Raw genomic sequence first — 16,314 nt, forward strand, 5'->3', positions numbered from 1 at the left:
AAGTAATGTATTGTGTGTGAATATGGTTGGGGGTGAGACCAGTGATTCTTTCTTTAACTTTTATCCTTACTAGTGTTGGCCAGGTGGCCCAGACGTAGAATTTTTTTGAAAATTCAATTCTGTTGAGCAGACACATGGGTACATTGCCCAGGCCAATCCAATAGTGATAATACCTCATTCACCTACCTTGCGAACACTAGGGACATAGAACTAAATTCATGAATTAATCAACAAAAATACAAATTTTAACATTGACTTGGTAGCCAGAATAGGAAGTTGGCAGAGGGCACACTGTGCCTACATTCTCTGCTAGGTTACTGATCTTGTGGGTTTGGTTATCTTGTCTGGGGTGGTTTTTGAGAAGACAAGTTCTCTACATGGAGATTGTATTGCCACCAAAGCCTCCTTTCTTGTATTGGCATTGAAATGGGCTCTACTCATTTTCTGAGATTTCCCCAGCCTTGCATTTCTGTGCTAATATCCATAATAATGATGACAGTGGTTTTGGTGATACTGATGATGTTACCACTTCATGAGTACTTATTCTGTGCCAAACAAGCTAGGTGCTAAGTGTTATGGCACATTTCTTATTTGACCCTCTCAACAACCCTATAATATCGGTCTATAAAATTATTCCCATTTTACGGATAAATTAACAGCTTAGGGAAGGCTCGGAATTTTCCCAAGACACAAATAGTAAGTGGCAGAGTTGGGATTTAAACAATTCATTGTCTAACTCTTGAGCCCAAATACCTAAACACAATGCAAACATTTGGCACAGAAATTTCTCTGATTTTTTAAGGGGAAGAAAATCTTAGATTCCTTTCTTCCCATTGCCCCTCTCTTTATCATTTTTGCTTCTGATTCCCTCTGGGACCCTATTCCCAACCCTTTCCCAACCCCATCAGTCCTCCAAAGCCTTGTCTGCCCAAGCAGCCCTTTCCCTCAGCTACTTTTTATGGTACCCTCTTGAACCAAAACCAAGTTACACTTATTACTTTTCTCCACAGGGAAATGGTTGTCCTTTTGCATTACTGATTGACACATCCAGATTGGGGATTACACTGCCTCTTCTTAGCATCTAAACAAATCAAAATGCACAATGGCAGGACCTAAGGTGATTTAGAATCTGAGAGACAGGCTTTTTGCCTCACCCTGAACTTTTAGCCCTGTAAAAGTTCACCTCTCAGAAGTAAGATCTATTTTCTAAGAATCAAAGAATTCTAAAGCTAGAAAGACCTGAATTTATGGAAAAGAAAACTGAGGTCCAAATGGTGAGGCAGGAAAGTAATGAGTATCAATATGTCATTTCCTCATCGGGTAGTCTACTAGAACTCTTCACGTATGGTATTCTACCCTCACCCCAAACTATGAATGCTTCAATGCCATTATTGTCACCATGTATCAGAGATAAATAATCTGAAAAGAAGTGAACTTGTTCAAAATGATACAAATAAGTAGACTTGAGTCTGCTGGGCCCTCACTGTGAGGTAGAGAGATGAGACACTGGCCAGGGTGTGACAAAACACGAGAACTAGAAGAAAACAAAGAGGTGAGCTCATGAATTCCAATGCCAGCTCTGAGCATGGATGGCAAGACACACCTAGGCTTCCTGCATATTGCTTTGCTTCTTAGTAAACTGGAGGTTAAAAAGTGACAAATCCCACAAGCTTGTGATGAGGCATGCCTCCTGGAAGTAATGAAATGGGCTTTTACAGAGAAAAATGCTATGCGTTCCTGGACCATCCTGCTCTTCCTGCAGACACTGACAGTAGCCTCAGGCCTCAAAGAACTCAGTGAATGACTTTGACCCCAGATATAAGGATGCAAAAAAGTGCCTTAGCTTACCCATAGCAAATACAAAATTTTCAAGGAAACAGGAAAAGAACCAGCAAAAATATTCAGGACACAAGCTTGGAGTTGGGTCAAGTCTCTGAAGATGATATTCCCAGTGGGCTAAGAGTTCAGACCAGGACAGCCAAGAGCCAATAAAACAGGTCACCAAAGAGCACTGGGCATGCCAAATGAGAAGGGCATTGGGGCCCATCAGAAGATGGGTCTGGAGACAAAGAGCATCAGATAATGCTGAATAGAGCACGTACACCAGGTGCAGAGCTAGGTGGGGGACTTAAAGAAAGAAACAATGGTGTGAAAGACAATAGGATGGTATACAAATTCTACCGTTGGGCAGGAAACAACAACAACAAAAATGACTAGGTTCTCTATTCTTAAGAAGCTTGTCTATGTGTTAAGTCATCAATAATCAAAATAATAACTCTGATAAAAATGTCTGGCTTGCAAAGTGTTTCCATGAACACAATCTTCCATGATCCTCTTGGCAAGTGTATAAAGCAGGTAGAGAAGAGATTGTTACCTCCACTTTAAGGAAACTGAGGCTCAGAGAAGCTACGTGTCTCGTCCAAGGACACGGAGTAGATGAGAGGATAAGCGAGAACCAAAACCCTGGTTTTGGCAAGTGGGTCACAACCTTGCTCATTAGAACCCCCAGTAGAGATTCTAAAACTCCTAGTGGCCAGGCTGTGTCCCAGACCAATTAAATCAAGCTTTCTAAGGACAAACTCAGTCTTCAGCACTTGTTTAGTACCCCAGGTGATTTCAAAGCACCACCAAGGTTTAGAACCACTGTCCTCATGTGTGATGATGATGACAGAGTACTTGCCAACAATTTAAAAGCCACATGGGAGGTAGAGCACATTTATTTACAAAATTAAGGTTTAACTCTAAGGATTGAGAGTTGTTTTGAAAGAACATGACAGAATTTGCAGATCCAAAAAGCTTTGCCTCTGGCCAGAATCTTCCTTTGTTCTAATGATGGCCTCTCTGTTCAAATCATGTTTGGAGCTTTATGTTTTGGCAACGTATGTATCTTTTTAACATCCAGTTTGTTGATAGCAAACCTTTGTCTTTTAAGGATGGATTTGATTTTTTGGAAGCCATTCAACAAGAAACCTTGTGAAAAAGATAAACAACCAACTTAGATAATTAAAACAACAATAACAACACCAGGGCACCTAGGTGACCCAGTCCATTAAGTGTCCGACTCTTAATTTCAGTTCAGGTCATGATCTTGTGATTCGTGGGATAGAGCCCCACGTAGGGCTCTGCACTGACAGTGCAGAACCTACTTGGGATTCTCTCTCTCTCCCTCTCTTTCTGCCCCTCCCCTGCTTATGCTCTCTATCTCTCTATCTCTCTCAAAAATAAATGAATAAAGCTTTAAAAAGGAAAAAACCTCCATATGTGGCTTATAATTGATTCAAAAGCAAACTTTTTGGGTTTTTTTAGAGAATGCACAAGATGAGGGAAGGGCAGAGAGAGAGAGAGAGAGAGAGAGAGAGCATCCCAAGCAGGCTCCATGCTCAGTGCAGAGCCCAACATGGGGCTTGATCTGTGACCCTGGGATCATGACTTAAGCCAAAAGCAAGAGTCGGAGGCTCAACTGACTGAGCCACCCAGCTGTCCTCAAAAGTTAATTCCTAAAGAGACTTGCCAAAATTAAGTTGGAATCTTTATGTAGGGAACAATTTTGAAGAATATCATTGGCCTGGATGTATTCATTCTGCTCTGATTTTTAAATCATTCTTCATACTCTATAGTGGTGTCATGTGCACCTGTAAATAGAACCTGGTTCAAATATGATAAATGCTAATAACCAACTGTGATTTGAGCAAGTTTCCAAAGTTCAGTTTCCTCATCTGTTAAAATGGGTTTAATCTGAAGCATTTTATAAAGATTAATATTAGTTCCTAGTGTTTTACCTAACCCATAGCTGATATTCAAAAGATGTTCGCCATATTAGTTCCTTATTGCTACCATCACAAATCACCACAAATTTACTGGCTTAAACCAATACAAACATATTATCTTAAACTTCTATAGGTCAAAAGCCTACCATAGGTCTAAAATCAAAGTTTTACTCTCACTGGGAGTAAAAAAAATTTTTTTAATTACAGTAACATCAACAAGAGTAAAATACTTAGGAATAAGTGTAACCAAGGAGGCAAAAGACTTGTATGCTGAAAACTGCAAAACATTACCAAAAGAAAATCAAGAAGATACAAATAAATGGGAAAACTGACAGTCTTTTCAACAAATGGTGCTGAAAAAACTGGATACTCACAGGCAAAGAATGGAACTAGACCCTTACCTCACACCATATGCAAAAATGAACCCCAAATGGATCATAGACCTGAATGTAAGAGCTAACTTTATAAAACTCCTAGAAGAAACCATAGAGGAAAATTGCATGACATTGGGTTTGGCAATGATTTCCTGGCCATGGCACCAAAAGCACAGATAACCAAAGAAAAAATAGGTAAAATAAACTCCAGAAAATTTAAAAGCTTTTAAATTTCACTATCAAGAGAATGAAAAGGCAATCCACAGAATGGAAGAAAATACCTGCAAATTATATTCCCAGTAAGGAATTAATATCCAGAATGCATAAAAAGCTCCTACAACTCAACAACAACAAAACTAAATGACCCAATTAAAAAAAAATGGTCAGAAGACTTGAATAGACATTTCGCCAAAAACATGCAAATGGTCAACAAACACATGAAAAGATGCTTCAGCATCACTAATAATTAGGAAAATGCACATCAAAACCACAATGAGGTACCACTTCACACCCACTAGGATGGCCATTGGCAAAACCAAAAACAAACAAAAAACCCAGAATTTAAAAAGTGTTGGCAAGGATGTGGAGTGATTGGAACCCTTGCGCATTGCTGGCAGGAATGCTAAATAGCATGGCCTCAAACAATTGAACATAGAATTGCCATGTGATCCAGGAATTCCACTTCTAGGTACATACATAAAAGAAACAAAAGCATGGACTTGAATATATATATATATATAATATATATACATATATATTATATATATGACACATTTTAATATATAACATATATAAAATATATAATATATGTGTATAATATATATACATGTATATGTATATGTGTACATATATATATACACACCAGTGTTCACAGCAGCATTAGTTACAATAGCCAAAATACGCATCCATGGATGAATGGGCAAACAAAATGTGATACATACAATTGGATATTATCTAACCTTTAAAAAGAACAAAATTCTGATACATGCTACAACATGGATCAGCCTTGAAAACATTATACCAAGTGAAATAAGTCAGACACACACACAAAAGAATGAATGCTGTATGATTCCACTTATATGAGGTACCTAGAATAGTCAGATTCATACAGACAGGGGAATAGAGGTTACTAGGGGCTTGAGGTGGAGGGGTTAGAGAGTTTGATGGGGACAGAGTTTCAGTCGGGAAGATGAAAAAGTTCTGGAGATGGATAGGGCTGATTGATGGACAATAATGTGGATGTACTTAATGTCCCTGAATTAAATGCTAAAACAGATAGATAAAATGGTCAGTTTTATGTTATCTATACGTATTTTATCCACAATGAAAAAAAAAAAAAATCAAGATGTTGGCAGGGCTATGTTCCTTTCCGGAGGCTCCAAGGAAGGATCCTTTTCCTTTTCTTTTCCAGCATCTAGGAGCTACCTAATTCCCTTGGCCCATGGTCCCCTTTCTCCATCTTCAGAGCCTGCAGTGAAGGGTCCAGTCCTTGTATCACATGGCTCTGACATGTGTCCTCAGTCATATCTCCCTCTCCCTCTCACTGTCTTCTGCCTCCCACTTCTACTTTGAAGGAATTCTGTGGGATTCATTGGTCCCACTGGATAATCCAGCGTAATCTCTCCATTTTAAGGCCAGCTGATTAACAGCTTTAGTTCTATCTGCACCTTTAATCTCCCTCTGGAGGCTACCTAACATACTCCCCGGTTCCAGGAAGCAACATGGGCATCTTTGCAGAGAAAGGGGGTAGTCATTCCTCCCGCAGCAGCTAGTAGCATTACTTTTCCATTATTGTAAAATAATATATGTACACAGGATGCGGGATAAAGGAACAAGCAAAATCAGGAAGGGCCTCTGAACTGAGGTTGACCTTGGATTTGGAGGAAATCCAAGGTAGGGGACCACATCAGAGACGGGATTCCAGGTCAGAGGCTTCTCACAAACCAGAAGCAAGGTGTGCAAGTCTGAATCCACCCTGGAATTTGCGCTTTAAAAATAAGAGTCAAGGGGACAATTGTGGTAGAAACAATAAATAGTTCCTTTGTCAAATATATATGTAATTTCAATCCACTTGGTTATTCCAGTACACAAGATTGTGTTTCACCAAAGTGGGGTCCAATATCTGCCTCAGAAAGCCTGGTGTGATGGGAAGGTTCATGGGAAAAGATAGAAACCTGAGTGGTCTCTGATCCTTTCATGTCAAAATGGTCCTCTGGGGTTTTAGCGAATCAGTGTTTAGCATTTCCATGGCTCTTCTTTCAAGTTAAAGAGTCAAGTTCAAGCCTTTCTTGATGAACACTGATGTCACTTCCAGTACTCGGAGTTTTGTTTGCAGCACAAGCCTGCGTGTTCGGTGTTTGGGGATAATGCCTTATAATAGCACTACTTAGGGACTAGTTTTATCCCTTTAAACAAGTTGTTGGGGCGCCTGGGTGGCTCAGTTGGTTAAGCGTCTGACTTCAGCTCAGGTCATGATCTCGTGGTTCGTGAGTTTGAGCCCAAGTCTGGCTCTGTGTTGACAGCTCAGAGCCTGGAGTCTGCTTCAAATTCTGTGTCTCCCTCTCTCTCTCTGCCCCTCTCCTGCTCATGCTCTCTCTCTCTCTCTTTCTAAAAATGAATAAACGTTTTTTTAAAAATGTCTTTCTCCGTATGTCTCTCCCTTCCCCACCATCCAGGGTGTGTACAGGGTAAGTATTCAACAGGTGCTGGATTGAGAAAGGCAGAAGTCTCAGATGAAGAGTGAGGAGGTCTCTAAGCCCCAGAGCTGGGAGGGGAAGTGAGCTGCTGGAGCCCAGGCTGATAATGACCCACCTATGCAGAAGGGGGATGTCCTGAACACGGCAGGCAGGCAAGCCAGAGCATTGCTTTGCTGGGTGTCCCTGAGGCTGCTTGGAACGCTCCAGCCACCAGCCCCCAGATCATACAGCACTGGACCTGAAGCCTCCTGCTGAGAAAAGATGAACTTTCCAGAGCCTCTTTCTAGCCCCCACTCCTGCCTCTGCACTTCGGATTTAGATGCAATCAGCTCTGGGAGACATCCAAGTCTCGAGAGGAGAGTGGGGAACATCCAAGAATGGTCAGGGGAAGGTGGGGGCCACCTCATGGCAGCTGCCCTGCCCTCCCTCCTGCCAGTCTGCCTCACCCAGGCGTCCAGGGCGCCGGGCCAGCCGTCTGCCCGCCAGGCAGAGAACGGCTCTGGTATCCAAGAGTCAGGCCATTATGTAGCCTGACTTTCAAGTGGCTTTTTATAGAGTGCTCAGGTGATGGGCGCGGTGAAACAAATGAATACCAATGAGAAAGGTGTCTGCTTTGCCAGGGAAATCAAGTTTATTAGCAGGTTACAAGGGAAGGCCCTGGCACTTGCGAGGATTCTCTGGGCAAGTGAAGAAAGAACACTACCTCCATGAAGGAAAGGGTGGGCAAGGAATGGTCTGCAGTAGGTGGGGTGAGTTTCGTGGCTGCCTTACTGGGGCAGCTCCAGCCACGCAAACTGTGTTTTCTGCCCTTTTTTCTCGAATGAACCAGTGCCGGGTCAAAGCTCTGGAACCGTGGGCCCGGCCTCCTTGCTCCTCTGGTAGCCCCTGGGCTCTAGCGCATGAAGGAGTTGCAGGGCCCACAGCGTGGGCGGGGGACACAGGGCGTGCAGGGGGCGCAGGAATTAGAGACGCAGGACCCAGTGGATCCGCACGCATTTGTTGTGGCACAAGGGTTGCAGGGCAGCCTGGAGAAAAAGAACCATGTGGAAAGGTGAATTGAGGGGGGCTCGTGGTACACACAAGAGAGACCCCAAGAGTGGAATTGCCTGTGGGATTTGGCCTGACCTATAACAGAGAAGGCCACAAGCTTCCCTGCTGCAAAGCTCCCTATCAGACCCCTCCTGGTCTTCCCACCATACAGTGCCCAAAGCGCTAGACAGAAACTCCAGAACCTTTGACTCCCCACACTGTCCATTCCTAGCTAGCGATCTTGGGAAAGTCACCTTAGCTTCTCTTCACCTACAGAATGGGGAGAATCCTGATCCAACCTGCTTGGCGGCAACTGCAAGGTCAGATAAGGCAATGTATGCAAATGCTCCCTCTGCGCAATACGGTCTTGTAATGTGTGAGCAATCGCATAGATCTCATATCTGTGTGATCAGAGAAGAATGCAAAGAATTGGCTGTACAATTTCAGTGTGTGCCTCAAACAGTTAGTGCTTCCCTGTATTTTGAATGATGGCCATATTGTGTTTGCTGAGTTCTGTTTGATCATGCCTGGGGTGGAGGCATGATTTCCTTTTGAAAGTGTGTGTTCTTTGCCCGGGGTCAAATGAGAACCATCCTCCTGTGAGCATGGCTTCATCGGATCCCTCCAGCTGGCCACTCACTTGCAGTCCTCGCTCTCCAGCAGGCCCCGGTACGTGTTGATCTCGCCCTCCAGCCGGGCCCGCACGTCCAGCAGCACCTGGTACTCCTGGTTCTGCCGCTCCAGGTCACTCCGGATCTCGGCCAGCTGGGACTCCACGTTGGTGATCATGTACTGCACCTGGCTCAGCTGGGCGCTGTAGCGCGCCTCGGTCTCCGTCAGCGTGTTCTCCAGGGAGTCCCTCTGTGTGGGGAACAGACGGAATGTCACAGAGCCGCTTCTCGGGGCACCGCCATGGGACTCCAGAGAAGTCACGGGCTTCACCAGGTGAGGAGAGGGTGGGCAGCACCCCGAGCGACACCCACCAGGTTGTGCTGGGCCTGCAGCTCGATCTCCAGGGCGTTGACCGTGCGTCTCAGCTCGATGATCTCTGCCTGATAGGACTGCAGCTGCTCCGAGCTGGACACCACCTGCTTGTTCAGCTCCTCGGTCTGAAACAGCACAGGGGACGAGACAGGGTGAGACCCTGCCTCAAGGGCCGCGAGGGGCCGAGGGGCCCGGGCGGCCGCGTGCCGAGATGCCCACCTGGGTGGTGAACCATTCCTCCACGTCCCTGCGGTTGGTCTCCACCAGGGCCTCATATTGGCTCCTGGTCTCGTTGAGCACGCGGTTCAGGTCCACGGTGGGGGCCGCGTCCACCTCCACGTTGAGGCGGTCTCCGATCTGGCAGCGCAGGGTGTTGACTTCCTGTGGATGCAGAAAAGGCAAGAGTGACTCTCCTCAACGAAGAATGGACTTTGCTTGTTGAAGCCCCGTTAGTCTATTTCCTTGGGAAAGAGACCTTGAGTGGAGCAGTCTGTGACAGCTCAAGGCAAGGTGCTCTGTGCTCCATGTGGAACAGCTCCCTCATCACAGGACTGTGCCCTGTACTTGGATTCAAAAAGACTTCCCAAGGATTTGCTCAAATGCCACCAAAAGATGGACTAATGCCTAACTTTCCCAGTTTCCAGATTGTTTGCATAAGACTTCATAATGCAAAGAATTGGCCATACAATTTCAGATCGTATAGCAAACAATTCTGGCCAGCCAATAAGATGATGGTGTGACCCCTCCAGGAGAGAAAAGGAGGAGCCTTGGCTCCTTTTGCACCAAGACTTTGGAAGAGTGGAGGCTCAGATTCACCGGCTTGACTTGGTGACCTTTGGGGAGAGAAATGACTTTGCACAGCATGAATAAAGCAATGCTGAGACTCTTTCTGCAACTCAGTAACCAATCACAAGCCGATGGGGGAGCACTGGGAAATTCCCATGATGCACCAGTTTTGAGTGAAAGTACATCTTCTCTGGGAACATGGAGAGGTTTCATCTCTCCATTTTTTTTCACACATCATGAAGTTTTGTTGTCTTTAAAGGAAAACTATAAAGTCAACCTCAACCTTGTGTTCTGCATTCTGCCACTCCAAATCACTCAAGTCAACCGGAGGCTGAACCAGGTTTCTTCATTTCTCATGTCCAGTCTCACCTCCTCGTGGTTCTTCTTGAGGCTCAGCAGCTCCTCCTTCAGGGACTCCACCTGGGCCTCCAGGTCAGCCTTGCACAGAGTCAGCTCATCCAGGATCCTGCGCAGGCCGTTGATGTCCGACTCCACCAGCTGCCGCAAGCCCAGCTCCGTCTCGTACCTGCACAAGGACAAGGTCAGAGCAGTGACCAGCAAACATTCAAGACTCACAGGAATGATCTTTGATAACCCCATTCGCTTAGTCTTCCCACTTTCTGCAATGAGTAGACCCAAGAGACAGAGGGTTCTGGAGGCTCAGTCCAGAACAAATATTGATCCAAAAATAAACAGATTGATCTGAGTCCTCATCTATTTTTGTGATTCCTTTGCTTGATTCCCCTCAATCTCTGTAGAATGTCTCACCACCAATGGATGGGAACTGCTGCTCAGTAAAGCTATGGAAATCCCTTTCCTTTAACCAGAGGTTAAACAAAAGGGGTGGACACCAGTGTGAATTCTGAACAACTTACTTGGTTCTGAAATCATCTGCGGCCAGCTTGGCATTGTCAATCTGCACCACCAACCTTGCGTTCTCAGACTTGGTGCACAGGACCTGGAGAATGAGAGACTGCTTAGTGAGGACTGAAAATAAGGATGAAACCAGCAACTTCTTTAAAATGGCTTCGAAAGCTATTTCAAAGATAAAGGGGGAAGCAAGAATCACGGTCACATAGAAGCAAGAGACAGACACACTGCTCTACTACAGACTGAGAATCACAGCAAACTCCTCTTGCTCAGAGATAACAGCAAAGACCTTCACCTTCTGCTGGAGCTCCTCGATGGTCCGGAAGTAGGACTGGTAGCTTGGGCACACGAAGGGCTCCTGCTGCTGGCACCGTTCCCGGATCCTGGTCTCCAGCTCCGCGTTCTCCCGCTCCAGCTGGCGCACCTTCTCCAGGTAGCTGGCCAGGCGGTCGTTCAGGAACTGCATGGTCTCCTTCTCGTTGCCATTGAAGGAGCCCTCGCAGAACCAGCCGCAGTTGCCCACGTTGGCGGGGATGTTGCAGGCCCCGGGCAGGGTACACGTGTGGCAGCTGGGGGGCACACAGGGCCGGGAGGAGCAGGTGGAGCGGCAGCTCAGGTTGGGAAGGCAGCAGTTGTAAGGCATGGTGCTGGAGGGAGCAAGACACCTGGCTGAACACAGAGTCCAAGTTCTCCAGGGAGCTTGTGGATTTCCTTCCTCTGGGAAGCACTTATATTCCCTCCACAGAGGGTGTGGACGTGGTATGTAATGTCTTTTTTCTTTCTATGTCTTCACTGGTTTTCAAATGCCCTTCCCTCAGTCAGTCTGTTATTTGCCTTCCTCAGAAGAGTCCCTTATCCCATAAAATTCTTTACTTGGGCTTCTTGCTAAGTCAGGACTCCTCTTCAGGAGGTATACCCATAAAGTCAGAGTTTTGTGGTAGATCTTGAAAGAGGCCACACAGTCTGGTGCAGGTATCTGCCCTTGTTAATAGGGAGTTGGTCCATCCAATGACATTCCTCTGTCTTGTGTGATCCTGTAAACCCATATTCAGACTCATTTCCTGGCCCACCTGGCATTTCTAGGGAGGGACTGGGATTGAGTCGAAGCAAAAGTTGCAGTGAACTCCCTTTCTATCTGCTTTCAGAGAAGAATTCTTCTATGCTGCAGCATCCCAAGCCTTGGAAGCCTTGGGGTGGATAAGGACTGAGTTTGGTCATGGCTGAAAAGAATGGGCAGCTTTTTGGGGAATGCCTCCTATATATCATGTGCAGGGACTGTAGAGGAATTTTTAAAGGAAGAGGCTTTGACAATTAGCTTAAGAACAGGGAAGGCTCTGGAGGAAGAGATCATTTGGAAGGAGGGCTGAGAGACCCATATACGTGTATTTAAACTACCCAGAAAAAGCATCTCAGGCAGATGCGGACAGGAAAAAGGCATTTCTTATGACACCTTACCATCGAAATGTCCATTGTATTAGACTAAGGTGAGCAGATAATCGAGAAAGTCAAGAGAGCACCCGAAGGAGCCTCCTCAAGCATGAAAACTTTGAAGTTCATCTTAAAACCTCATGTGAATAGGCCTTATATTCCATCATATACCTATGTGGGCTTTAACATTAAAAACAAACAAACAGTTTTACAATTTCCAGTTAAACTTTCTAAGGTTTGGCCCCATCCTCTGAGCAAAATCAACATACACCCATCCTGTCCTGGGCTCCCATCTCCGGCCTTACTGGGTTACACGCAATCTGGTTTGAGAACCAAGCATTAAAAGGTACCAAGGAGGGCTCCGTGGTGGTGTCATTGAGTCCAAAGACTTGGGCACCAAGACAGAAACTGCTCAGGCATAGAAGAAGGAGAAGATTTGGCAAAGCAAGTTTGGAGTCATGCAGGGTTGATTTGGGAGCTGAGGGAAGGCACCAGAAGGTCTGAGGAAGGGGGTGGCCAAAGTTCTGACTATATAAAGGTTGCGTAATTATAGGCACCATGGGGGTACCACCCGCATCTTGGGTAGCAGCATCTCAACTTCCACTGTGGCTTTGGCTGCCAGCCAGAGTGGCAGTTTTATTGACAGGTTATTGGAGTCCTTCCCCCCAGCAAGCTTTCATGATGAGATTCATGTGGCATGGCGCTTGGGTCTCAGATAAAAGGTCCTTCATCTACCCCCTCCAAGGTCATTATTTCGCCGCTTATTATAATGCTATTCTGATGGAAAGTCCCACCACACTACAAAGAAGCCCCGGACTTATAATAAAACCAAAATTTCTTTGTTTTCCTCCAAGGCAATTAAAGGGGCAGAAATAGGTGGGTCCTGAGGCAGGCATTACAGAGACTTTCCAGAGGCAGGACGCAAGTCTAGGTGTAAGGAGCTCCTTTCTCGCTTCGGCTGGGCTTGGGACAGATGGAAACGCCTATCAATCAGACTGATGAACATTTACCCATAGGGCACAGCACAGGCCTCCTGCTTCCTGACTCTTGTCAGCCTGCTCCAGAGGCCTGTCTTTCCAGCCTGAAGCTGTTCCCCAATCCTGCCTCCCTCCCTATCCACGGAGACTTGCGCCTGAACACAGACCAATGGCAGCACCTCTTCAAGCTTTTTGGTCGCATCCATTGATTGACCAGTGCAGCCTCATGGGGGCTTTGTCCAAGAAGAGGGTTTAGCTTGTAAATATGAGAAGATTCAAGAATTGGGTCGACAACAACAACAACAACAAAAACACCAAAACTAGAATTTGCATAGAGTGCCAAGAGATCAGAGGAATGGAAACTGAGAGCACGATGTTGAATAAGAGATAAGAACACACAGAAGAGGCCAGGAGAAAACCAGAAGAATCCTCAGAACCACACGGGCTCATGCTGCTCAGACAAAGCTAGCCTACCTTCCAGTGAGTGATCCCGGAGAGTACAAAGCTGAGAAGTAGCCAATGCAACCAAATCTACGGTCAGAAGACTGGCCCACCCTGCCGAGTGTCCTGCATGATATAAATCGAGATGATTCAGGAAAGATCTACAGACACGGGACCACAGCCTCTGAGGCCTCCAAAAGCAGTGACATTTTCCAAGGTGCCCAGACCAGAGCATCACCTCCATGATGCAGTCTGAGATTTGTATGTGGCTGAGAAATACGGTGTTGCCTATACCAGGCAGCATAAGGTCAAAAGGGGACAACGTTACCTGTTCCTGAATGAGTACGGAGTGTGGACAGGAGAAATGGAGAAAGGAGCAGAGGAGATCATACCTGTACTGGCTTCGGGTCACAGCCAATCGGCAGCCACACAGAGACGCAGGAAAGTACAGGTTACAAGCGGAGATTCCTTTTTTCCCCTGATGGTTGCCCCACAGGTGAAATGGCCGGGGCCACAGATGGAGTGACAGGTGAGTGGACATAATGTTGCCGTCCCTTGTAAATCTAGCCTCTGTCTTGCAGTGTTTTCAAAATATCAGTAGGCTTGGGTGAATTTGCTTTTTGAACTAGTGGGGAAAGGGGACATGGGCGTTATAAGGTCTTCAAGACTTTACACAGGTTGGGAGCAGACTTCGTGTACTGTCTTGATTTCCTAATTGAAATATCCGCAAATTGTATTCGTTCAAAGAGAAATTGAGTGGTCAAGGGACTATCAACCCCACTTTCTTTATTTAGATAAATTTTATTCAAAACATTTATCGCGCGGCTTCTCCGTGCTGGGCACGGGGCTACCTTGAAACAGAAGAATCATAGCTCTGGTAAAGGATTGTGTTTTTGTGAGCAATTCAGGCTAATATGGGTCCCCCCCAAAATATATCAAAAGCAACAAGAAAGTAAGGAGGTGAGATATTTAAGAGGTGTGAGATGGACGTATCTGGAAATATGTGTGTATTTAACGTAACTAAGAGACTGCATATACGACATCAAGGGCGGCTGTCATTTACTGAACATCTGCCAAGTGCCTGGCACAGCCCCAGAACTGAAGATGGGGACGCGGGGACAGTGGGGAGATGACAAGGTACCGTCCTCTGTGAGTCCTCGGTCCTGCGGAGCGGACAGGCAGGCCCACAACGAACTTTAATGTAGGAGATATAATTGGGCCCTTCCCTCCAAGAGTTTCTTCCTTCTCCCTCCAGTTCTTCCCATACCTGTTCCTGCTCCAACCTCCGGTTGGGCCATTTGGACCATTTTCTGATTCTCTGCCCCAAGAGGAGGAATGAGGCCATTTCAGGTTATTTATCTGTATCCCGAAGGAGACTTGGTAGTGAGGCGACTCAGAAGTAGAATTCAAACAAGTGGCCTCAATCGAACCCTAATCCCTTTAAGACCCTTTCTTCCACTGGGCGGTCATTAGGGTTTTTTTGATATGTGGTTCTTGTTGCTTGGGAGACCACAGTTCAGTGGTGTGCCTGCCCCCACAGAGGCTCCATGATTTTGGGGTGAGTTTCCGAGCAGATGGAAGTGGTTTCCGAGGACACAGAAAGAAGAGAGGCAATGCTAAAGCAAGCAAGTGAAAGAGGAAGTGTCAAAGGGCCTGAGATTCGTGGAGGGAAATGGAGGTGATGTGTGAACCTACTGGTGAGCACAACACAAGTCTGCCACCCAGGGGACGAGAGGCATCTACTGCAGGGCACAGGCATCTCGGCGGGGGACCTTTGGGGGCCCGTGTGGATGACCGAGGCATGTGTTTGGGATCCGGCAACCAGGCAGGGATAAGGGAGAGGCAAGCAAGAGACTTTCGGTACAAAATCCAGCATAAATGGGGAGCCTGGGCTGGAGAAGGCCAGGGGACAGCCGAAGCCCAGAAGCACTCTGTCTGAAATGGGGTTGGGTGAGGACGCTGTGGGATGGGAGTAAACACCAAGAAAATTCTCCCTGGGAAACTCCCAGGTCCTGTAAGATCCCTGTGACCCACCTCACCCCAACATCAGACAGCGGGTCCGAACGGGCAGTTTTATGCAGATGTACCACTAGCAAAGCCCTTCGCAGTTGGGTGCAGGGCCAGGTGGTGGGCTTGAGTGAGAGACCGCCTGTGAGACTCCTTGGCTCATTTCCCTCCCTAACCCCGAACTTCTCTCCCTGCAAAATGGGGACTGTGGAGCCTGCTCTGCATCTCCCAGGAGTTTGGGGGATTTCAAATTGGACAGCCTGGGTGAAAGTGAGCTTTAATGGTGGTAAAGCAACAGACGTACAAGCACGTTTGCCTGTTTCTCTTCTCTTCTTCCCCAGTAGACAGAGTGTTTTTAGCAATGGCAGGGGGTGAGTTGAACTTCTTTAGTGATTCCCAGTCATTACAATTGCCAGGGTTCTCAGGCTATTTTGAAATGCGCTGCCCCTTTTATCTCTTGCACAGCCCTTTGTGGCAGAAATTCTCAACAGTGGCTCCTCTAGTGTAAACACTCTCTCGTTTCCCTCAAGGAAAAGGAATCGAGACAATGGAGTGATTATGGTTCTGTCATCCTGCAGACACAACCCAACCAGAAACTTGGCTTCTGTGAAGCACAGGGGTTAGCAGCACAATTGCCGGAGGTAGACTGCTTGGATCTGAATCCTGGCTTCACTGCCTACCAGCTGTGTGACCCTGGGCATGTTACTTACCCTCTCTGAGCCATGGTTTGTCACTCCAAAATGGGGATTATATGAGTTTATATGCTTAAATGTATCTGTAACTTAGATCGGTGTGCGGCTCATGGAAAGAGCTGGATGAATGTGAGCTTCAGTGCTGATGGTGGTGGTGATGGTGGTAACGAGGGACTGTTTGGTTTCCAGGGAAGCTCTTCACACTTCCCCAAGCACAGTGATCCCTCCACCCAGTATTTGTTCCCAGGAACCCAAACCACTTC

The 16,314-nt window shown here is 46.4% G+C and overlaps 1 protein-coding gene and 1 long non-coding RNA gene across 2 annotated transcripts in view; one reads left to right on the forward strand and one right to left on the reverse strand.

The window, feature by feature from the left end:
• Positions 1-7,444: 7,444 nt before the first annotated feature.
• On the reverse strand, positions 7,445-11,220 carry LOC106972583 (keratin, type I cuticular Ha1). Its single transcript, XM_015069580.3, has 7 exons — positions 10,802-11,220; positions 10,512-10,594; positions 10,006-10,162; positions 9,070-9,231; positions 8,850-8,975; positions 8,507-8,727; positions 7,445-7,862 (listed from the first exon to the last, which is right to left on the reverse strand). The coding sequence occupies exons 1-7, from the start codon at positions 11,147-11,149 to the stop codon at positions 7,730-7,732; spliced, it is 1,230 nt and encodes a 409-aa protein (XP_014925066.2). The 5' UTR covers positions 11,150-11,220; the 3' UTR covers positions 7,445-7,729.
• An 852-nt stretch (positions 11,221-12,072) lies between these two features.
• Positions 12,073-16,314, forward strand: part of LOC128313355 (uncharacterized) — a 57,998-nt gene continuing 53,756 nt past the window's right edge. The window contains exon 1 of the long non-coding RNA XR_008293934.1: positions 12,073-13,881. This is a non-coding gene — a long non-coding RNA (uncharacterized LOC128313355). The remainder of the gene's footprint in view (positions 13,882-16,314) is intronic.

Source organism: Acinonyx jubatus, chromosome E1, assembly GCF_027475565.1.
Source record: "Acinonyx jubatus isolate Ajub_Pintada_27869175 chromosome E1, VMU_Ajub_asm_v1.0, whole genome shotgun sequence".
In the NCBI taxonomy this organism is placed as follows: domain Eukaryota; kingdom Metazoa; phylum Chordata; class Mammalia; order Carnivora; family Felidae; genus Acinonyx; species Acinonyx jubatus.

Coding starts and splice junctions, on each gene's coding strand:
- LOC106972583 (XM_015069580.3), bottom strand. CDS start 11,149: ATGCCTTACAACTGCTGCCTTCCCAACCTGAGCTGCCGCTCCACCTGC. Junction 10,163..10,511: donor GCAGATGATTTCAGAACCAA/GTAAGTTGTTCA, acceptor GTCCTTGTGCAG/GTACGAGACGGAGCTGGGCT. Junction 8,728..8,849: donor TGCAGGCCCAGCACAACCTG/GTGGGTGTCGCT, acceptor TTCCCCACACAG/AGGGACTCCCTGGAGAACAC.